The 25,207-nt window shown below is 37.2% G+C and overlaps 2 protein-coding genes across 3 annotated transcripts; both read left to right on the plus strand.

Annotated features, from left to right (window-relative positions):
• The first annotated feature begins 800 nt into the window (after nt 1-800).
• On the plus strand, nt 801-12,264 carry mpp1 (MAGUK p55 scaffold protein 1). 2 transcript variants are annotated; one of them, XM_059351570.1, is made up of 12 exons: nt 801-1,166; nt 5,868-5,996; nt 6,108-6,186; nt 7,289-7,374; nt 7,492-7,560; nt 9,777-9,973; nt 10,108-10,211; nt 10,304-10,384; nt 10,525-10,605; nt 10,693-10,895; nt 11,294-11,368; nt 11,455-12,264. In XM_059351570.1, exons 1-12 carry the CDS (start codon nt 1,044-1,046, stop codon nt 11,629-11,631), a joined length of 1,404 nt encoding a protein of 467 aa, XP_059207553.1. In that variant the 5' UTR covers nt 801-1,043; the 3' UTR covers nt 11,632-12,264. The 2 variants fall into 2 exon arrangements, with proteins under 2 accessions (XP_059207553.1, XP_059207552.1); XM_059351569.1 differs by having other exon boundaries at nt 802-1,166; nt 5,865-5,996.
• Nucleotides 12,265-16,018: 3,754 nt separating this feature from the next.
• Nucleotides 16,019-24,274, plus strand: vamp2 (vesicle-associated membrane protein 2). The gene is made up of 5 exons (XM_059351682.1): nt 16,019-16,262; nt 21,367-21,466; nt 21,758-21,916; nt 22,164-22,215; nt 23,076-24,274. Coding segments are annotated over exons 1-5 (330 nt in total). The 5' UTR covers nt 16,019-16,260; the 3' UTR covers nt 23,093-24,274.
• Nucleotides 24,275-25,207: the final 933 nt, after the last annotated feature.

Genomic DNA, 25,207 nt, shown 5'->3' on the forward strand with positions numbered 1-25,207 from the left:
TTTGAGTTGGGTATCTGCGAAATGGTTAAAAGGACACTTAATTCCAAAATCTAAATTAGCTATAAAATGTTTTATTTGTATCTTACCTTTAGTGCTGTTTACAGAGCTCGTTATGAGCAGTTAGATGTAGGAGCTATTTTCTTTCCAGGAGAGTTCAGCAACTCTAGACTTATCTAGATTTTAAAATGTTAACACAGGCAAGCGAAAATGTATTGTTTTTATTTTAATTTTAAAATTGTTTTAAGGGTGAACTGCCCCTTTAAAGTAAGAACTGCATAACGGCGTTTAATTTACCAGAATCTAAAGTGATCTGAATCTGAAGACATCCTACAAAAAAAAAATAATTATTGCATGTTTCCATTATTTATTGTTGGCTCTTACAATTTTAGAAAAAATGATACATGAAAGGTTTCAATAGGTAGTGGAGATTATGAAAACACACACAAAAATTAAAATAACTGACGAAGCAAGACAACCAAACAGAAATGTATACATTTGCGTCCAATAATGATGTGTGTTTTAATTGCTTGTATGAATAAATAAGTATTAAAACAAGACAGATATGTGGATATATCTGCAAGTAAGAACATATGCTCAGGCATAATACACAGCTGTTTAGTAGCTAGCCTGTAAATGTAGACCTAATAATGAGATAAACAGAAACTGCAGAACAAAAATAGTAACTCATATCACATGGCCTATTTTAATTGAATTTCCGTGTAGACACAATTCAACGAATGGGAATATAAACACCTTGAGTTGTGGCATTTTGGAGCTTACAGGGGGCACCTGAACGCAGCATAAGCCTGCCCATCTGAGCAGCAGTCAGTTGCATGTTTACTTGCTTTGTCAGCGGTGTCCCCGCAGCATATATCTCATGTACCTCACCTGCTGCTGATCAAAACCTTGGACTTTTATCTCAGAGAGTGACTTATCAACCGTCAGGGCTCCTTATCAGCAGTTTCCTGTCTTTGTGGCCTGCCTCTTGCGGACCTTGAGCGGGGGCACATCGGGTTCACGTTTTTTTTTAAGCTAACGGAAAGATGACGTTAAAATCCAATAAAAACGAACCTGCCGTCATACTGGAGTCGGTGAACAGCGTCCGGACAGCCCTCTCCGATCTCTACCTGGAGCAGCTGCTTCAAAACAAACCAAAGTCTGACAAGGTATGCTGTCGTTTTTACCTTTTTTTTTTGTATTTGCCCCCCAGATTTTGGTGCCTACATGTTTGCTTCCGGGAAGTAGAGATGGAGCACATGAGCGTTGTTTGTTCCTCGACAAGATCTCTAAAAATAGACCCGGTCGTGTTTACATAATTCAACTTGCAGCAAGTGAATGTGTTGATGTCTTAAACAGAGAGCTATACATGAAGATGTGTCTTCGTTAATCAGCAGGTCTGTGTTAGTCACCTCTGCGTTGGTCAGAATTGCTCAGTCAGCCTTAGTTGGATCCCAGCAGACATTAGATTGACAATTTCACTTCTGCATTCCCACCAAAATTTTTTTTTAAAAATGGGGAAACGAGGCTATATATCACATGCCATATCGTCACCCTGTTAAAATGATCACCTAACTCATTTTTTAAAGTTTTGCAGGAAACACGAAAAACTTCACCAAAAGTGTAACATATGACATTTATTCATTTCATCATTTCACTCAAAAAGGATGTAACAAATGATGGCTATTGGCATAGTAATAACACTGTGTGTAAATTATGTAACTTAAAAGAAATAAATGACTTAAGCATTTTTTTGAACATGCCTTTGTGACTTAAGCAAGATATGGTAACACTTTATTTTGAAGGTGTCTACATAAGAGGCACACAAGCCTGACAGAAACATGACATGACAAGAATCATGAGCATTAATGTTACTTCAAAGTGTCATTAATGTTCATGACACATCCCATGTCATGTTTATGACACGCTCATGTCACTCTTATGTAGACACCTTCAAAATAAAGTGTTACCAATATTAGTGTCAACAATAATCACTGATAAACTAAACTGATAACTAAATAATCTCCCTCTAGTTCTTCTTTGCTGGGTTCTTACATGATGCCTCTGAATGTGGCAAATTGTCAAAGAAGTGATGATCTTAAAGGGGTAAAATCACATGATCTCATCAACTGAGGATGTAGGTGATTTTACCAAAGGTGGCCGGCGTCATGACGAGATGATTTAGGCAAAAACAACAACAATTTGGACAAAAAACGATTATTTTAACAGTGTGACGATATGTCTAGGTGTGATCATAAGGCAAAACGCCTGTGAGTCAGTGGTATAAAGCCATAAAAACTGTATTTAATTAATCCCACAGTAGTCATATTTAACTGTGAATGTAAAGTCGTCTTAAAGTGACAAGATTTGGCCCTTTTTTCTCTACCAGTGTTATGCAATATTTAAGATGGATAGATGGACAATAAAGGTCAGGTTAGTCACAATCTTAACAGTGCTGTGTAACTTTGCCAAGATCTACAGTGGTGGGAGTAAACAGTCAGCTGAGGACAGACAGGTTGTTTACTTGATCACATTGTACCAGGTTGGAATTTTAAGCATTTTAAACTTAAATCCAAATTATGTTGCGAAACAACTGACATTGCCTTCAAGCTGGGCAAGCACCTGATATGTGTGACTACAATGACGTAAAAACAGTTGCAACTTTTTTGATTTTGAAACTTGATTCCTTGACAATCTCCAGGCCTTGGATTTGGCAGCTACTAATACAGAAGGGGAACTCTTTGTCCTAAACTACTTCTCAGAATTTGAAAAGTCAGCACTGAGCTACTGAGGGAAATGGTGAAGGGAGGAAACTCCTTTCCTGACATCAGCAGTTTGCAGCCTTGAGTTACAGTCTTGTCAACGTGTTCTTCTGCGCAATGCTGATTTGTGAAATCAGGATCTTTAAGTGTGGTCACGTGATCCTTTATCTCACTTTGCAGGCTGCAGTGTGTAACATTGTTCATGTTGTGGTACATGAGATCATTTTTGACATGATGTCTGGCGGATTTATTGGATTTTATGGATGTTAATAAGTGAGGAGGCCTGTTCTGTTCTGTTCTGGAGTTATGCCCCTCCAAAGGCTACTCAAAATACTTCACATACTGTACACTAGCCCTACATAGACACTCAGTCAGTCGTGCATTGCAACTCTAGGACAACTACACAACTTGTTATTTTAGCCACACTGCTCACCATCATGCTGCAACAGAAAAACAAGTTTGAGCAAGTCTGGCTTCAGGCAGGTGAAACCTTGCACGAGACGGAGGACTGAATGTCTTATTTCTGTACTGGCTTTTTAACAACCCGTCCCGTTATTTTTGTATAATATATCCAAATTCTTGCAGCTCCATATAGATCACATATTGATTTCCTACTGTGTTCTTTCAAGTGATCAATATTGCTTTGCCTTTTGGCAGCAGACCCACCCTTAATCCTACAGGGGAATGTGATTAATAATGAATGTTCTTTGGCTTGAAAGGCAAATCAACTCAAGAGAAAGAGCAGCTATGAAAGAGACGGATTGGATTATGTTGTAATTAATCATATTAAATCATGTTGCTATGTGACAAAAAGAAGAACAATAGGTATAGATATTGGTAGTGTTTTATCTTATCCAGAGAATAACGTTCTGTTTGATCTACCTCAAATAAAACCTTTTAGATGAGATGAGCACAACAGGAGGCACTCTGCTCTCCTGAATGCATTTTGCCTTTCACTAACAGTCTGTTTATCCTGTTGCATCTCCACACCCAAGACTGGCATTCAAGTTTCTGAAAGGGCTTCCTGACCCCGGTTATAGTAAAATGTGTTGACTGTTTACACTGATTGCAGCACATTGTGACGAGCCGTCACAATGTCTTTAATCATTTATGTCTTAAACACTCAGATAGTGTCAGCGATCAAGCTGAGGGAGCTCATTGTCACAATCCTGATGAGATGCGTTTAATTAAAAATGCCTTTCAGTGCCATTCCAAATCTGATAACTAGGGCTTGAGAAAACAACCTTACACTTACGTTTTGGGATACTGCCTGGCTGGATGCCCCTAGCTATCAAAACATATTCTACAGACTTAGGTCAAATCTTTGTTTGGTCATTTAAGTATCTATTTGAATGGAAATAAGGAAACAAATATGCAAAAAAATATCATTCCCTGCACAAAAAGTAGTGCTATAATCCTTGATGTTATAGGAACTGTGCTGATTGGTTAAATGTGTACTTTTTAGAATTTACTCCGGTTGTATGTGTATGGTGGTGTGTTATTTCTATAACAATTTCTCTAAAATGTGACAAAATGTATGTATATATATATATATATATATATATGTATATATATATATATATATATATATATATATATATATATATATATTATACCTATTGTTTTGCCAGATTCTGCCAATACATAGCATTACTAATCAAGTCAATATTTCAGCAATCAGTGTGAGGAAAGATTCCCTCTATTGCCTACCGAGTAAGAAATATGTTCTATTCTTCGCATTGCTTTAGTTGTTTTCTCATTATACCATGCAATTTCTGCTCGTATTTCTGCACTTTTGCATTTGCAGTAGTCATTAGAACACAATATGGTTCCCTTCTCACTATCTTTTATATCTGATAATAAAGTTTTGTTGTAGAACTTACAAGTAAAACACCTTAGAGTCAAGCGATAGAGAGCAGTGTGTGTTGTTTTGGGACAGATTTGTATGTGGTGATTGTCTCTGCAGCAAGATTGCTGTTCAGATTCCTTTCCTCTGAGGATGTAATTTAATCGGTTCAACATGGGACCCCATCCAAGTACTCCTTCCTGGTACTGTACAATCTCAACATAATCCAGCACAAGCCTGGTAAATAACTATCATGTTGCACAGAAAAACAACTGCTTTGCTTTAATGAGTCCAGCCTGTTTCTAGAGCAGCACCAGTCAAAGAAACATACATGTTAAAGATCAACTGGGCATGAATGAAATTCTTAAGAGAAATAAACATGCTGTAGAAATATCTGCCTGTGTTACACACCAGACTGCAGTTACAGTATTTTATGGCTGAGGTTATAGGCGTGGAGGAAGAGCAAGGCGATAATGATATTTATTGGTTTATTGTAGTGCTGATGCTGAAAGATAGATAATATGTTTTTTCGCTGAAGCAGTGCTGATGTGTCATTTCCATGCAGACAGTTTGTGCTGATGCAGGTAGTCATGACTCTGATGTCAGTTTGGTGACCAATTTATATATAACTTTTGATGTTGTACATTCATCATAGTCAAGAATACAAGTTTACTCCCTAGGAACCATTAGAGGGTATCCTATACATTTGATTGGATGTCAATGACAGCATTGTGTGTTTGCCGGAAGATCTTTTTGTGGCTGTCTGTTTTTGTGGCTGTCTTCTCAGGCAGTGATCTGGACTAGATACACTATAGTCTATAGAAGTAGCATGGAACTTTTCTGGGTATTGGGATATCCATCTTCTGGATGTATGACAGTATGACTCATAGCATTTGCTTCCCTGTTTTTTTCTCTCTACACTATACTTGAAAGAATTTGCTTCCTTACATTATTGGCACTCTTTGATGTGATCACATGGGTATCCATGACCACCTGGACCAGGTCACTGGACGTGGCTAATGAGGTGTTATAACACTGGGTTAATTTTCAACCTTGAACATATGTTGAAACTGCAAATGAAACATGGCTGTTGGCACACATGAGCAAAAAGCTTCCACTGCAGTTATGGGAAATACCAGTGTGATAATGGTCTGATTTGTCCAGATGAACTATTGAGTCAAATTATTTGCTTGAAGAAAAGTTTAACCTTGGTTGTTGTTTTAATTAATTTTGTGCTTTTTCTTCTTGTTTCTTTAAAGCAGGCTGCTATGCAAACCTATGAGAATAAGGGAGCCGAGGTTTACACCAATGGTAGTGCTGGACACGTGAATGGCACAGAACTGACCAGGATGAAAGAAGTAGAATTTGAAAAGAATCCTTCGGAGCCGATGGTAAACTCTCTGCTTCCTCCCACACACACACACACACACACCCACACACATACAATTGTTATACTTTTGTGTTGCTAATTGCTCGTCATTGACTGTGGTCTTTGCCTGCAGGGGGTCACTCTGAAGCTGAACGACAAACAAAGGTGTACTGTGGCCAGAATATTGTACGGGGGCATGATACATAGACAAGGTAATTAATCACACATTGACTTGATTTGATTGTTTGTGAGTGAGTTAGCTGACCTGCTGTGTAGAAAGAAAGTTTTTTTACCCAAAAGGTCAATAGTTCAATAATAGAATCTGGCTAAGCATTAGCATTAGAGCCCGACCGATATGGGATTTTTAGGCCGATGCCAATACTGATTTTTAGAGGGGGGAAAAAATCATCAATAACCGATAATATGTTGGCCGATATTGAAATTTTTTGAGCTGGAATGAAAATAGACCTTTTTTAAGTGGATAGTGTACCGATCTTTCACCACTTTCTCAAACACAAAACTTTATTAAATAATATTAAACATTGGTAAATATTATACATTAAAAACCAATGCATTACATTGTAAACCAATTCTAGGAATGATAACTGAGTAAATAAAGAATCATTACTATTCAGTTTCAGTCAATTGCTGACAATTTAAAAAAAAAAAGCAAAAAACAAAAAAAAGCCCTAACTAACACCATTTCTAAATCATGCCAAGCTACATTTTCTGCATTACATATTGTGTTAGAAACATTTCCATAACTGCACATATCGTACAGCATAAATACAGATACTGCTATGCCTTTGATAGGCCAATATCGACTGATAATATCAGTCTACCAATATAACTCTGCCTCTATTTAGCATCTGCCAATAGACAGTATATCTCAGGCCATGCACAAGCCAAGCTGTGTTTACATAGTTGGTTAACATGCCTTCATTTTCAGAAATCACTTTATTTTTCCCCATAGCTGCTGCACCTCTCAGATTGGTCAGCCTTTGGTCCTTCACATCTTTTTTTCTCCATGTCTGTAACGCCATCATTGCAATCAGGAACAATGATTTGAGAATTATAAGTTATGATTTTAGATCTAGGCTGCCACTGAGTGTTCTACTGCCAGTAATAATCTGTAAAAGGCCATTTTGATACATGGATCTCCTTCATCTCTTGTTGTTAAGGCATTTATTGACTTTATTATTACTTTAATAGCTGCTACCACATATAAGAATCACAATAACTGCAATACAGAAACTGAGCTCAAACACATAAGAGCATATTTGGAGTGACTACACTTTCTTCTTCTCTCTCCAGGGTCCTTGCATGAAGGGGATGAAATAGCAGAAATCAATGGAAAAAGTGTGACAAACCATACTGTAGATCAGCTCCAAAAAATCCTGGTAAGTTGATATTGTATAACCTATTTTTTCTACTAAAGTCAATGCAAATCTTGATGTAAATATTGCTGTTATAAAACTATATCTATGAGTAAAACTGTGTGATTTTTTTTCACGCAGAAAGAAACCAATGGAGTAGTCACAATGAAGATCGTTCCCAACCTGCAGAGTCGATCCCGAGCCTGTGAGGTAACAACATGACCGGCTGAATATGCACTTAGATTTGGTCAACTTCGCTTTAAATTTGCATGATTTAAACCAAGAAAATTAGCTTTTCATTCCCATGGTAACTTTTCGTGGTGTAATCTACGACAATGGGTTTGATTGCATTTTTTTTTCAGTTTTCCCACCACAATTTACTCCTTAAAAGGATTTTGTTCTTTATTAGGTGAATCTTCTGTTAGTCAATGAACGACGCAGGTGACTATAAAATAAGTTTAAATTTAAAGAACATGACTCACATTAGTTTTGCTAGACTTGAATCACTTTGATGATGTGTTTCAATCTGCCATCAACTGCTCACAACACTGCTGGCTTATTAACAACATATAACAATAGTCTGATATAAGAATTGACAGCAGGTTTAATTTAGTGACAAATGATTCATGTGATTTATTACTGCATTAAGTTCAGTTTTTGCTGTGGTCAGTGATGGCAGCTTATAGTCCATTAATATGTAGGTATAGTTAATATGCTTTTCATTCTTTAATGCTCACAGAGCATCATTTTTGGTGACCCAGACCTCTCCAGTATACCCACTCTTAGTGCAACAGGTGTATTCATTTTGACTGTGTACATCTTCCAATGGAGTGACTTGGGAAACCATAAATGTTTACAAACTCTACTAACAATAATAATATTTTACCCTGAGGAAAATTTACATGTGTTCCTGCTGTGATCTTAGTCAGTTTTGTAAATAAACAGATTTCTCTCAAAAATAAGATTGCAGATCCCTGCAAGAGTTAACAAACACTACGCAGCCTTTCAACTGTGAGCAGCTTCTTGAACAGATGTTATTTTCCAGGGATCTGTTCTGTAAGAAGGTCTGAAGTTGAAATTGAAGTTGAAATTTAGCTGCACTATACCATTTTATGTTTTCTGCAGATCAACTGCAGCGAGAGAATTAATAATTTAGACTGTGTGCCTGGATCTGAGAGAAAATGATACATTTTTACTCATTATGTATTGAGCTGTCCAAGATCATATCAAGAACATGTACATTTTTCCAATTAACATTTGTAGAATATAAATTTGTGTTAGAAAGTCCTTATATGAATATGTCGTGGAAATAATTGTGACGCATGTGCAGGTAGGTCTTTCTGTAGGTCTTTAAAGTCGTGAAAGGGATGTTTGAGCCGAAAAATCAAGAATGCATATTTTTCATCTTACCTGTAGGGCTGTTAAAATCAATTTTGTTTTAGTGTGAGATGCCAAGTGTTAAAGATATCAGTCACACAGAGGTGCCTGCCTTCTCTCGACTATAATGGAACTAAATGTCACTTTGCAAGTTCTGCTCAAAGTGCAAAAGAATACATCTGAAAAACTCAACATTAATTTCTCTTTCCAGAAATCATGTTCCTGTTACTCAAAATATTTCACTTTGTTATTAGCAGTTCCACAGAGAAACTATTTATTTCTACCAAACTACACCCACCAACTGTATCACCATGCAGAGAGAAGCATGCACTCATGGACGAGAGGCTAGCTTGCAGAGATTAGTTTATAGCTTATCGATACTACTAGCCCGCTTAGCATCACTAAAGTAGACGACGCCATAAACATTTCCATTTTGCTCTGTCACAAGCATGAGCCTCTCATCCATGAGTGGGTGTGCATCAGAGGGAAGAAAATAATTAATATATGCAAAATGCTCAAAGCAATGTCTATGAATGATTTTAAGTGACAGGGTCATGATGTCTGGAAAGAGAACTTTGAGTGTGTCAAATGTATTTTTGGCGATTTTGAGCACCACAAGTGAAGTGCAATCTAGTTCCATTATATTCGAGAAAAGGCAGACATTTTTTCTCCTGATATCTCCAACACTTACACCAAAACATTCTAGATGGATAAATAGCACTGCCGGTAAGATGAAAAATATGCATTTTTAATTTTGGGAGAAACAGTCCCTTTATGCTTTTATTACAACAATATGGGTGAATTGTGTTCACTGTCAGACAAATAAATCCAAACTTTCCCTTTAAATTAAAACAAGAGACGCTCAGTAAAAACTGTAGAAGGTTTTGTTTCAAAGTCAAATGGTTAGCCAAAAGATGGATTTATTAGATGTGGGTTCAGCATAAATAAATACACAGCTGACCTTGATGATGGGCGGCTGAACACATTGTTTAGACATGCAGGTTATCATCAATGTCCAGTAACACCAAATACATATTCTTAATCTGCAGATGTACATGAGGGCTCAGTTTGAGTATGACCCCGCTAAGGATGACCTCATCCCATGCAAAGAGGCAGGTTTGAAGTTTCAAACTGGTGACATCATTCAGATTATCAACAAGCAGGATCCGAACTGGTGGCAGGGCAGAGTGGAGAGCAGCGATGCTGACTTCGCTGGACTGATACCCTCCCCAGAGCTCCAGGAATGGTAAACAGCTCTGTCATACTACCTCACAAAACATCCTCACACTTACAATGACATGCCAAACACTGACATAATATTATGTGCCACATCAGCACAAAAATGTTCCAATCTGAAGCAAAATCTCTTTCCCACTGCAGGAGGGTGGCAAGTAAAAGCAAGGCCAGAGAGGGCAGTCAGTCCTGCAGCCCGTTTGGAAAGAAAAAGAAGTGCAAAGACAAGTACCTGGCTAAACACAGCTCCAGTGAGTGTCCCTGGAATCATGTGTCCTGGATGTTTTTTCCTCAGTTGCACTGTAGTGTGGGTTTGTCTCAAACTAAATCCCCTCTGTTTCAGTTTTTGACCAGCTGGATGTGATTTCTTATGAGGAGGTTGTTCGGCTCCCTGCCTTTAAAAGGAAAACACTGGTTCTTATTGGTAAGCATTCTTGCCCACATTATTTATTGCTGTATCAAAAGGTTTAATAAGTCATTTTCAATCATCCCTACCAAGCCGTGTATTCTTGATAAATTGCTGGAGCTTTCTTCTCCCAATATAAAATATTCTGCTCTGTTTAGGTGCCCCTGGTGTAGGAAGGAGCCATATCAAAAATGCACTATTGACCAGATACCCTGAGAAGTTTTCCTACCCTGCACCACGTAAGCAGACCCAAACAGCTTTTCATTATAAAGAATTGCCAGGTTTGCAGAGTTGCTTATTGGCTAAGTCTTTATCCTTCTACACAGACACCACCAGACCCCAACGCAAGGAAGAGGAGAATGGGCAGGAATATTTTTTCATCTCCAATGAAGCCATGACCAAGTGCATCTCTGGAAATGAGCTCTTGGAGTATGGCAGCTTTCAGGGAAATATGTTTGGTACAAAAATTGAAACCATTCAGAAAATCCACGAGCAAGAAAAAATCGCCTTGCTGGATATAGAACCACAGGTGAGCATTTCAAGGTTGTCCTGGAGTCATGACATGAAAGAAATAACTGATTTATGGAATATTGTACTTTTTGGGACCCTTTCAAGGTCAAAGCCATATACTGAACCAGACTGTCATAAAACATGGTTTTAAGCACTATTCAAAATCTTAAAACAGAACAATAAGAAAAAAGTCAGTGTCGCTCTTTAAATCCTCAAAGGAGAGTCAACATTCTGTATCAGAACACCGCTGAATGTAACCTTTTTATTACTAGTGAGAGTAGTGTGTCGCCAAATGTAACATAGTAGAAGTATGTATAAAACCACAACGTGGCCTTGTAAATTATATTCCTGAGACTGTTTCCATGTTGTTAATCAGTCCAAAAAAACTCTTTTTTTCCTCCGAACATTTTAATCTAGACCTTGAAAGTCTTGAGGACTGCCGACTTTGCACCTCTCGTTGTGTTCATCGCTCCGACCAACACAGCTTCCCAGGTAGATCTAAATCTTTATCTGAATACACACTTAAATCGCCAGACTCAGTCAGCCGACAGCTGCTAATCCTGTTTCTTCTCCCCTAGACGGAAAACCTGCAGATGATCCAGAAAGAGTCGGACGCCATCTTGACCACGTACGGACACTTCTTTGACGTGGTTCTCGTCAACAACGACGTGGATGAAAGCGTGAAAGGTGTGGAGGAGGCCATGGAGCGTGCCACCTCCACCCCACAGTGGGTGCCTGTGTCATGGGTGTACTGACCGATGTCTGGCACCAGTATAAAACCTTTTCTGTTTGTTGAAAAGCAGTGCAATATCACTCCTTACACGAAACGAGTTAGTGATGTCCCAGGTGTGTATGGGTTTACTTTTGGTTAATGTTTATTGTCACTGAGGTTTTTTTTTTGCACAAATACATCCAAAAAAATTAAGCAATATGTTGAAAGGTTTATTTTAGAGAGTCGATAACCTCACTAGGGATGTTTTGTTTGGTTGTTTTTCGACATTTGTGCTTGAAGCTTTTGAGGCTACAGGATAGTTTTGGTGCGGCACCTTTGTGATTGTTGGAACGTGAGTAAATGCAAAATAGGACCACAACTGTGAATAAAATCCTCCCTTTTAAATAACAGGATTTTTTCATTTAAAGCATTATTTCTGGAATCGTAGACTGTTTTTCTGTTCTCATTAGATTGTGCCATTATATTGAGATCCTGAAACTGTTTGTTCATACAGTGTGTATGTGTAACTCCATCCATAATATCTTCTACATCAAACTTTTCAGTCAGCCATTGACAACCTCACTTGTCTCATGTCATCAAAAATTGTATACCTCATGGGGTACTGTAAAGGCACTTTTAAACAAAAAATAAATTTCCCAGCTATGTTGCAACTGCTTCTTTGACTGTGTTTCATATGGGAACCTGTTCTCCAGAGCCCTGAAGCAAAACTGTCACTTTTATCTCTGCAGGAAACGGCACAAATATTCCTTCAAGTAGGTTTGACTATTTTATCATTTTGGTTAACACATTGACACATTAATCGACACATTAATCTGTTTTCTGTGCATGTGGTTCCTCATGCCTGAGCAGAATATTTAATTCTTAATCTCTAGTAATATTTTCAACATGGACTTTGGAACATAAGAATTGTGTGGGCGGGAGGATTCATGTCCACCTCAGTTTTTCAAAAGACGTCATAGCTCAAAGCTATGATCAATTATAGATCAAAACGTGTGTGTCTGAGCTGTACAATAGAAGCAATCTTCCACACATTACAATTCACCGCTCATCCACAGTGTGGGAGAAAGTTACAGGTTATACATGACAATTTGCTCACAGCTTCCATCCACAAAAGCTTTGCACAGTTCCCTTTGTTGCTTTGTCGGGAATTGTGTACTTGGTGAATTATTTTTTTTGCTGTACATGGAAACAACCCTGCTGAAATGAAATATTTTAATTTACATGAATTTGACGTATTTATAATGCGTTTTGAATAGAATATATGGAAATAAGTGATGATTCAACAACAGAAAAGCTACATGGAGAAATGGAAATAACAATATTATAAAGCATCTATACATTTTGGGTCTTGGAGAAAATGAATGTGCATGTGTGTCATTCTTCCAAAGTCCTCCAATGTGATTATCATTAGCATTTGTTTTTGGCTATATATTCCCCTAAATGTTGGGGAAAGGGTGGACTAAATGGATCAAGAAAAGCATTACATGTCAAAAATGAAATAAATATTTCATCATCATAAAATTTAAAGTTAACATTATATGTTTAGACCGGTGCATAAGTCAATGCCAAAATGTAATAATAAAAACACAATATAGGAACATGTTTGCATAACGGTAAGTTTTACAAAACAGAACTATGTGTATGAACAGGCAAAATACTCTCCGGTTTTGTTATTTCAGATTTTCGAAAATATCATTAAGGCCGTAACAATGAAGGAGGGCAGCTATCACTACATCTGTTTGTTTTTTTTGGGATGTTGGCAAGAAAACAAAGCTGTCTTATAGCACCACCATGTGGGCTCCACCAAGTTAACATCACCTTATGGACTTTACTCTTCAATTTAGAAGTGCTTCTCTAAAAGGCCTAATCTGTGATTGCATTCAATTTATTTAAATATATTAGGAATAAATAAATGACAGGATTATTCACATATATGCAAAGACAAAAAAAGTAAAACAACATTATGTTTGAGTGGCAAATATAATATTTTGTTTTATAGTAAGGTAGAAAATATTTTTTGAATATATTTGGTCCAGCATGAGTTCAGTGGTGGGACAGAACGGATTTATGAACTCATGTGATTTCAGCCTGTTTAATACTTGCTGCGTAGAAAGCCGGTTGATGTGTCAAGTGAGGTCATGTGAGGTTTAGTAGGTTGAATATGTAACTGGATGTTTGTGTGATTAGGTTTAATCCTCCAGTATTAGTTACCAGCATAACAGTAAACACAAAACAAATACAATGACGTGTCTCTCACAACATCATGCTGCAACAATTTTTTTAATAGGGATACCATATTCATGCATCCAAAAAGTCTAAAACTCTACACCAACATGACAGCAGTTGCCTTTATGACAATAAACAAGTTAAGGATCTTTATATATTTCTATTTATACTTATTTATTCCTGTTACAGACACATTTCTGAAGTCTTTTTACTAAATTTGGCCAAAGATAAAAACCCACTGAGGCCTATTATTAGATGTTAATATTATTGTTTCTAAGTTTTTTAGACTAGGTAATCCTTTTTGGGTTTAAGGTGCAGTATTCCAATAATTATACCTCTTTAAACACTAGTGTCCATCCACCTTTCATCTTTCTGGCATGGTCTATCAACATGGGGGGAAATAATTTAATAGCCTGACAAAGACAGACTAACAAAACATATTTTAATTTAATTTAATTCTTAAATTCATGGAATGACATTATAAAATACAATGAATAAAATAATGATAATAATACACAAATTATGTTAATAACAGTATTATACAGGACAGAATAAAATATATACTGAAATAGATGAATGAAAGAAAAAAATGATGTAGGATAGGCCTTGAAAAAATGAAAAATCTGAATATACATTAATATATTTCCCTATTGGATTAGACAGGTGTTTATCGAGAAGGTTAAAAGGTATTGTGGGTCATCACATAGTAAGTAAAAATTGTAAAAATGTAACTTTTTTTGTACTAAAATTTAGGGAGTAGGCTATTAAACATCTAATCAGAAAAATATAATCTCAAGCTTTTTTAAAAATCTATTCCAGTCTATTGGTTATTTTGTAATGATTCATATAGCTTTTTTATTCTATTTTTTCTTGGGGAAACTCCCAAAGCTCCCATGGGGGGCAAGAGGGGTCCCTAGGGCCCAAAACTTGAAGGTATGGTTTAAAAGACCCTGTCCAACAACTGATATTAAACCTATCATATTTAAAGTAGCATTCTGAAATGAAATGCAGATTAGCCTGAAATAACAGTGAAACCTTGTTACTCAAACAAAAGGCTGCTAAAATGCTTTCAGGTTGGTTTATTCTCCACTACATCCTTGTCCATAACGTCACACTGTTAAAATAATTGCAAGTCATTTTTTGTCAAAATTGTTTCTTTTGCCTAAATCATCTCCTCATGATGCCGGCCACCTATGGTAAAATCGCCTCCATCCTCAGGTGATCAGATCATGTGATTTTACCCCTTTAAGATCATCACTTCTTTGACAATTTGTCACATTCATAGACATCAGATAAAAACCCAGCAAAGAAGAGCTAGAGGGAGATTGTTTAGTTGTCAGTTTAGTTTATCAGTGTTTTATTGTTGACACTAATATTGGTAACACTTTATTTTGAAGGTGTCTACATAAGAGTGACATGAGTGTGTCATAAACATGACATGGGATGTGTCATGAATATTAATGACACTTTGAAGTAACATTAACTCATGATACTTGTCATGTTTCTGACAGGCTTGTGTGACTCTTATTCTTCAAAATAAAGTGTTACCATATCTTGAGTCACAAAGGCATGTTCAAAAAATTGCCTAAGTCATTTTCTTTCTCTTAAGTTACATAATTTACACACTATGCCATTACTATGGCATTACTATGCCAATAGCCATCATTTGTTACATCCGTTCTGAGTGAAATGATCAATACATGTCATATGTTACACTTTTGGTGAAGTTTTTGTATTTCCTGCAAAACTTGAAAAAATGAGTTAGGCGATTATATTAACAGGGTGACGATATTTACTATGAATGATAATCAGACACCTACTGCGAAGCTCGCCACACCCCCTTTCGAGGAACGCCATTTTGTTGACACACAGACTGGCAATCAAAATAAGCTCCTTTACTCAAGCTTTAAACACAAGCTTGGCCATGACATGTAAAGCATACAAAATAAATGTGCGTACACCCCCCATAACCGCATCTAGAGATAAAAACGGAGCTCTCCCGGGCGATAAAACGGTGTGTTTGAAGTCTCCGGTCACCCATTTCAACATGAAACTCGCCGCGATTGACGTCACCGAGCCATCTTTGTCCACCTAATCCAGGCGGCTGTTTATTACACCTTCATTACTGCACGGACTCTGACAGCGCCGGGCTCCAATATTAGCCTGCAGGTGCCGCATCACCGTAGAGATAGAAAGAGGAAAACAGGTTTTGTAGCGAGGGGACACATCTCTGTGGCAGATACAAGTCAGTGCTCCTCCTCGGCTATATAGGCAGGGAAACGCCACAATAACCAACCAAAGGGTGCCAGAGGGTAGAGAGGAGCGCACAAGGCAATCCACATCCATCTGCCAGCCACTTAGTACGCGCTAACATTTCCAGTCCGGATTTCAGCACAGCTGTCCAGCCAATACTACTACCAGGAAAATGTGAGTACAACATCGTTTTAAGCTGTGTGTGTGCGTGTGTGTGTGTTTTTTAAGTCCTGATTTATTAATGAATTTCGTCCTCACGACTGATGTTGGCAGGCTATCTGGGATTAATGGTGTCTGAATGCTCTCCTGTGCGTCTTTGCCATTAAAACACTGAGGTTATTTCACTGGAGTCACGTTCGTCAGTGTATTAATGCTATTCACTGCTGTTGAATTTAATTTCTACAGCTTTTTATTTCTCTGACAATATGACTAAAATGTAAATGTAGAAGCTAACGCGTCGGCCTAACCTTGGAGCAGACGGAGGGTGTATCGGTTTAAAACGCATTATTAGCCGTGTTTTAAGCCATTTACACGGTAAACGAGCTCCGTGTTTATCTTGTGTCTCTTTTGTATTTTTATTTAGTAGTCTGGGGCTTTTCAACGGAGACAGCACGCACGCATCTTTTCCAGTTTGGACTGGTTTGATTTGAAAAGGACACCGTCTGTGCGGTTACCCACAGGCTAATTAAAAGCACTTTGAAGGAAACATCATGTACAATAAAGCCCTTTTTGTCCTTACTGAACATTCACAGGCCTCCATTTTTGTGTCGCTGAACCACAGGTGACGATTAAGCTCATTCCAGAAACAGCAAGGACACAATGTTGAACAGTCAAAGCATCGACATTATTCGACGAATACTCTTCATTTCTTCTTACAGACGGTGACATTATTAGCTGTTATGTAGGCTTAGGCCTAGTTTAGGTGTATTTATATAGGATATTTGCAGCCCACAACGGGGGGTGGGGATAGCCTAGCCACCTACTGTATGTCGTCGATTGTCGTGCGAGGGCGGACAGCTATATATCTCACCATGTTTCAGGCTTAACCCTGTCTTTCTGTGTTCGACTGCACATACTATATACAAGGTAGGCTCCGGAGAGAGAGCCGACTGTGAGTTTTTTAATTATTTTTTTACGCAGCAGGCAGTAAAAAGTGCCAACACACGACATGTCATTGACCTGTGGCGACATATTTGTTAACACTCCCTTATATGTTACATTTATCGCTTATAATTTATCATCCAAGTGTTTAAAATCCATCCCCCCCCCATGAGGAACCTCCCCGCCCTCGATGTGTGCTTGGCTTCCACTGTATTTACAGGCCCCTTTCGTCGTGAATCGTGAGGTATTATCAGGACGTTTTGTAGGCCTGATTGTGTCTTGTGTTCCTGGTCAGAAATGTAAAAGAAGTGAGTGCTGTCAGGTCAGGTCCCTGCTCAGTAACATCAAGCAGAATGGGATAGTGGTGCTGGGATCAGACAGTTTCTGGTCTGGGCTGCTGTGGCGCTGTCCAGTGCTGAAATGTCGCTCTCCAGTGCTCAAAGTCAGACAGCGTGCTTTTTCATTTTGACAGTGACAAACAAACACAAATTCACTGATTTTATTTCAGATTTTTATTAGCCTTATGGTTGGGTTGGATTGAATTAAATGTAAATCTATCTATCTATCTATCTATCTATCTATCTATCTATCTATCTATCTATCTATCTATCTATCCATGATTTAGGGTTAATAGGGTACCTTAAGTGTTTAAGTAATTGCTTGTTTCATCAGGGACCCCAGAAAACCTTGCACAGACCCCTTTGTGTCGTAAGAAACCACATGGCGAGACTATTTTTATAAGCTCTGTCTTGAAAGAGGGTTGAATATATTTAGCCTTCATGGCAAAACTGACATTAGCAATGGACTTTCAAGGGAGAGGAGGAGGAATGAAACTGGACCAATCCTGCATGTTAGATTTGCTGTCTTTTGAATTCTTGGTAAATACATGGATTCCTGTTACTTCTGTTGTTTTCCCTTATTATGCTCTTGGAATAGGTGAAATTAGAGTATGTGTCTACTGCATCTAGTCAGCTCCACAGTTCATTAGCATGTAGATAGTTTTCATTTTATTTTATCAAATGGCTGAAATACATGGACTAATGATTACATTTTGAGACTTTGAGACAAATGAAATAGGTTACATCAAGATCTATTGGCCGCATCAGTGAAATCAATAAATCTATAGGTAAATGGGTATAATTTTTTAATCAACAGTGAAGATTATGTACCAAAGTGGCACACATGAGAACATGTGTCTCACCTGTGTGTACAGTTTACAGTTAACCCCTCCATGGATCACAGTAGGCTGTATTCACAAGATGTGGAGACTGGGGAGAAGTGTAGTCTCTCTGGTTGGTTGGGGTGTCAGTTTAGAGGTGATGATAGTGTGAAACTCTGCACACACCTGCAAAACACCTCTGTGGGTAATCACATAGATGTTGGATAGTAGGGGTGTGAATCACATGTTTTCTTACAATAATACAATATTAAATTGATTATGTGGATAACTATATTATATTTATGGATATCACAAAGTCTTGGTTTACATTTACTTCAGGGGATATGAGATGGTATCTTATTCCCATTTAACCATAACCTTTATATCAACTGAGCAAAATAAACTTAAATATGATTTGACAATTTCATTACTAAACTCTTTCACACATTTAAATAAAAAACAATTGATTCTTCTTAAGAGAGGGAAGTAAATATCCTCATTGTCTTTTTCTTGGCTGCATGCCATCACCTGCCTGGTGCTATAGGCCATTTCAAAATAAAAGCGTATCCTTAAGGTGCCAGTTGGTGTCAATGTTTCACTTTCTATCAATGACATTGGATCATTGATCATCAAATCAATACAATGACAATTATTTGTCCAACACAGCGTTTGATTTATGAACATGCTGTTATTGTAGAATAGAAATAATCATTCCAGTCTCACGAAACGTACATAAACATATATCTTTATTTAGGCTACATAATGTTATAGCACCACTGTATATATCACAGATAGCCTTGGGTCTTTTATACTGGCAGTTTCTATTAGGGCTGGTTGTCAGCAGGCAGGGACCACCGGCACCATCAGGCCAATTATTCAAAAGGATTTGTTGTTGTTAGAGGATTAGTAATGTGTGAGCGTGTAAAGGTGACCTTTATACAGAGTTTAGAGGGACTGAGTTACTGCTAAGGTAACTTTGTCAAAAGATACTCCAGCCTTAGTCAGTTTTACTTTCTAATTATAGAACAGTTTCACTGTCTACCTGTATTGATTTCTCTTGATTGATTGCAATAAATCGTGCTAAGTTAAGCATGCTGGGCTACTCCACACTACATGCAATATTTAACTACTTTAAGCGTTTTGAATTTTAATGTATCTGTTGCTATATCAAGTAGCAGAATGTTTAAGATTTAATGTTAAGACTATGCTCAGACTTTTAATTAATATGGGCACAACTGAGATATTAGCAGGTTAAAAGAATCATATAAAACAATAAAAAGACACACACAGGAAATAATGGCAGAACAAGAACAAAAATCATTTTAATGAGTGCTATTTAAGATTTGTCTTGTTCTGTGAAAAAATCGTATATGTTTAAATGATTTAAGACAAGCTTGTTGTTCCTTTTATAATTATGGTTAAGCAACTATAGTGTTTTTTTTTCTTTGTTTCATTGTTGTGCCTGTTGTCTATTCTGCAGGGTTAGATTCTTTAGTGGGGTGACTCCTTCAAAATAAACAAGATCCAATGGTTTAGGAGAAAACGCATTTCTGTGATACATTTTCCCTTTCAAAGTTAAAAAGTAAAGCCTTTAGAATGAGGGGAATAATTTATTTGGTGAATCTGCCAATTCTGTTCAGATGTTATACGTTATGTTTGGCTCTCTGTCTTTGATTAGCCTTGTATCAGTAATGGTTTACCTGCATGAGACATATATTTGACATATATATAACTCTGTAGCTGTAACTTAACTCTGTTTTTGTTAGACTTACACAAACAACACATGGGTTGATGGAACAGGATCAGTATTAAACTTTCAAACAGAACAAAAAAACTGAAATGATTCTGTTTCTATTGATCTACATCATGAGTAAATATTAAATAGACATTCATGAATTACCTGTATATACTTGGAATATTTCTGGTTTATTAGTTCCCCCTGCTGCAAAGAGTAACATAAAGACAAGATTTTTTTTACATGCAGCTTTCACTTTCAGTGCATGACACTCTCACTTAAATTGCCCGTCTCTTCCTGAGGTAGCTATTGGTGCAGATTGCATCCAAAAGAATAGGTCCATGTAGGTTATATTACAACCTGACATGACGAATCAACTTGACATTTGCAAAACCTTCGGTAGTTGATTCTCTTTCTGATAGAAGGTAATTACATGAACTCTCCAGGAAACCAGTAAACCTTCTAAATCCTGCAAATGAGATCCAATTTTAGCTTGTATCGCATTACTCAACATGACTGTGCACACTTTTCCATCTTTTTGATACACAGTAAAGTTCCAGTAGCGTCTCCAGGTCATTGCCATTATCTCTTAGCTCCAGGAAACGTTAAATCCACAGCAGGACTCCACAATCTGTGAACAAATATTCGGAGCCAGTGAAAAAACATGATTCTTCAGATAATATAATTGTGAGAAGCCTGAATCAAATTAAATTTGTCTTTTTGCTGAGCCACCTTCCTAAGATATATATATGTTTACAGATATAATATATAAGAGAGCAGAAGTGGGGTAAGGTGTACATTTTTAATCATCATATGTTAGTGTACATGAAATAATTTGATCTGTTAGCTGATCAAGTGTGATGTAATACTTGAGCAGTTGACTCTGAACTTTTAACTTGGTTCAGTTAAACATAAATTAACATAGCAAAACATGTAAGTATACTTGCCTAATCAGTTATAAAATTACACAATTAAAAGAAGGTAATATATGGAAAGATATTCAATAAGTCAAGTCTTATTGAATCATGTTAATTTATTGATTTATTTAGCCCCTTGATCCCTGTTTGTTAAAGTTGTATATATCAATAGAAAAATATTTAAAACAAAGAAATTATTACAAGATACATGTGATGATTGTTTTCCTGTTTCAGAACGATGGAAAGTGATGTCATGGTACTAAAGCCAAAGATGTTTCTTATCCTTGTGTGTTTGAGACACTCTTAACTTTTTTTTAATGATCATCTTTAAGTTGACCACTGAATATTTGTCTTTTTTATCATTAGGTCTGCCCCAGCTGGAGCCCCTGCACCAGAGGGAGGGAATCAACCTCCCAACCTCACCAGCAACCGTCGTCTGCAGCAGACACAGGCACAGGTCGATGAGGTGAGTACGAACATTGTTTGGCAAACCCAAAGTCATGTTGCCAGTCTCAGAAACAGACATTCACAGTTTTAGCATCATTCATTGGTGACCAGCAAGGTAACTCAGTATTCTCTGCTTGCCCACATACTGTACAGATTTCCAACCGAAAAAAACATGATTGCATGTGAAACTTAATAATCTACTTTCAATTATAATCCTTATCCAGAGTGTCAGGTACATGCTGTTGGACCCTCACACAGAATCTGTCTCGATAGCCGATTACACTGCACTGCTTTGTGTGTCTTTCCTCAGGTGGTGGATATCATGCGTGTAAACGTGGATAAGGTTCTGGAGCGTGATCAGAAGCTGTCAGAACTGGACGATAGGGCTGACGCCCTGCAGGCTGGAGCCTCTCAGTTTGAGACCAGCGCTGCAAAACTGAAGAATAAATACTGGTGGAAGAATGCCAAGGTGAGGACTTGCAGACGTGCTCGCTTGAATAGCAAATAACTGGGTATAAAGACAGCCATAGACTTGTCTGCTTACAAAGAAAAAAAACATGAATAATAACACTACAGACAGGAGGAGGTGAAATGCTGGTGTCATTTTTGTGCTTTTAGGAATTTGGCTTAGAAATACTCTCAGTGTGGTAAAATGGAAGAAAGGACAAAATTGACTGCTTTTCTAACGTCTTTTTCACAATCTCTACTGGCTACAGATGATGATTATCCTGGGTGTGATATGCGTGATTGTCCTCATCGTCATTATTGGTAAGAATCTTTCTGATGTTTTTGTGTGTATTGATTTATAATTGTTGTCTCAGTGGACTTGAGGCAAACATTGTCTTTTATTTTAATTTGAGGGCTCTTGCTTACATTATATCATCTTCTTTTAAACTAATGAAATAAAAAAAAAATACATAACATACATTTAGATTTTATTACACTATCTGTTTGTCCTAAATTTAACAAAAGTTACCATTAACAATGCCTCATTTGCATATTTAAACATAAAATTTGAGATTGGTAATGCAAACTGTAAGTAATTAACTGGGAAAGTTTTACAGTGGCACCTGTAAGTTAAAATATTTGCCCTTTGAAAGGCCGTTTTCTCACATTTTTCACCCCATACTCGTTCAGAAAACTCCACTTCAGAATCACTTACACCAAACTTTCTAGTTTAATTTCGATCTGTATTCTGCAGATTTTTACTGAGGTATTTGTTTATATATCATATCATCATCTTATCCCCATTACATTGGGAAATTGTTTTTTTAAATGGTTAAGTATTGTCTGATTTATGATGTAATCAAAATGAATTCTATGCAAATTAGCACATATTTCATAAGATAATGCATCATTTGTATATTTAAACATAACATAATACTTACTTTGATACAGTGTAAGTAATCAACTGGGAAAGTTTCATACTGTCTATTTTTACCCTGTTCACCTGTAGTCTCTTAATCAACTATAAAACGGTTTCTCACATTTTACACATAAACTGCATAATGTAATGCATGTCCCTAAATGGAAAAAACAGCATAAAAATGTTGGTAAGTTGCTGTCAAATGTTTGCATTACTTTACACATTATGAATGACTTTCACTTTCCTTTCTTTCTTTCCACAGTGTACTTCAGCACCTAAGAAGAGTCGCTCCTACCCCAGTCTAATTCTTCCTTGCTACAGAAAGAAAACCCTCAAATTGATTACAAAATTAACCATGTTAATAATTTATTATATATCTCCCAATTAGCCTCGATATAAAACCCCTAAACCTTCAGGGCCCCATGGCTCCCCCACTTCCACCACCTCGCCTCTGGACCCCTGTCTATATTTGTCCTGTGAGTGTGTGGCCCTGTCTCCTTTCTGGGTCCTCTTGGCTTTTCTAACCTGCCATACTGAGAACCAAACACTTGTGACGATGCAACAACAGAAAAGGAAACAACGATTGGCGATAATTGTTACATAACTGATATATATAGTTCTTTGTAGAGTTTTATTCTGATATATACTGTTTTGTAGGTGTGTGTGCGTGTGTGTGTGCATTTTGTATTTTTTAATTTTTGTATTAATTTTACGTATGCTTCAGCGTTAACTACTGCCTATTAATCAAAGTGTGTATCTTTGCATGTATCATCATCCGTCTGACCCCTGCTTACTCTCTCTTTTAGGTGTACTTTTGCACAGTGCACAGTCTCCATTTGACTATGGAAATACCATTTCATTTTCACGTTCATCTCATGCCCACTGAGAAAGTTCAAAATAAGCCAGAGAACTAAAACTTGTGCTAGAAAAAATATCAAGTTACAAAGATTTGAGCAATTACACAGACAAAACTGCCCTAGAGAATTCCCCAGGTTATTCTTACTTGAGCTCCAGATTTCTATAACTTGATGCCAAGTTTTTAGCTTCTTTGCTGGTTTTCTAAGAGAGTAAATGCTCACCGAGATTGATCAAGCATACAGATAATGCATGAATTGTTAAACTAATCCAGAGGAATCATCATGTCCCAGTCCTTTCCATCTGATCCTCCCAGTATCTGTGTCATTTCTCTTTCTCCATTTCACTCCTGGAATCATCACTAACCCTCTTCTGTGCGTCAGCATGCTTGAACACCTCAATTTCTTGATAATTTCTAAACTGCCATAGTACAGTTGGACCAATGTCTGTAGATGTTTCTTTTTTATTTAAATATTACGTAGTGTCTTATTTCGAAAACATTCCTTCATTGCAGTCTAGTGCAAATGGTCTTACCGTAGCACATGTAAGTGTAAGTATCTTTAAAAAAAAAAAATACACGCGATGAAACTTGTGTCGAAAACGTGGTCATTCAAACCATAGGAGAAAATAGTTATAGTTAATAGCTGTAAGGGTAAGTTTTGGATAGACAGGATTAGACTTTCAATCTGTCCAAATTATTTTCTTTTGTAAAACGGGTGATGTTATCTTAACATTACACTTACAGTATCCTGTGGAGATGTCATTAATGTCAAACTGTGGATATGGGCTTGAAAAACAATTCTAATGCCAGGTGAAAAAATGGGGCCGTTTCGTAAATTGATTAATTTCGATAAAAGTTCATTCTTACCGGCCCGTTACCTACACTGAAAAGCCTTAGTCTCCAGTCACTTCTATTAGTTACTGTTGAATATTTCCAGTCAAACACACCCTCACACTTGAAGTCTGTGTAGGGGGAGTGGCTGACTGCAGAAAAGGAATCTGTTTAAAATGCACAAACAACCTTGTTTTTGATGGCGCTGTCTTGGCTGGTCAATAGCCTGGCCAAAGGAGATCCTCGTGCAGCAAAACCTCTCCACATGAAGAGCACATAAAAAAAGAGACAATTCAGCCTTATTTGCAAATCCAGGAAATGGGACCGATGCTAATGAGGAAAATGTCAATTTCAACAGTTGAGTTTTAGGTCAGCAACTTTGGGGTAGGCTCAGAAATTTACTGTCAGAGGTTAGCGACAAGAAACGTGAGAAGCAATTAAAAAAAAAAAAATAGCACTCCTCAGAAGAGTGTTTTGCTAGCGCAGTGGTTCTGTCTCAGTGTTTCTCCCTATAGTTAAGGCCTTTTTTCTTTTTTAAATATAATAGATTCTATTTTTATTATAGTATATTTTTGTGTGAAACAGACAGGTAAAGAGGAAGTGTGCAATCAGTGCTATTTGCTGCCAACAGCAGCGAGCTCCTCTTTACCTCTGTCTGGTGTGTTTTTTGTAATTCAGCTCTGTGCGTTATACACTGCCAAGCAACA

The sequence above is a fragment of the Centropristis striata genome, chromosome 15, assembly GCF_030273125.1.
Source record: "Centropristis striata isolate RG_2023a ecotype Rhode Island chromosome 15, C.striata_1.0, whole genome shotgun sequence".
Classification (NCBI taxonomy): domain Eukaryota; kingdom Metazoa; phylum Chordata; class Actinopteri; order Perciformes; family Serranidae; genus Centropristis; species Centropristis striata.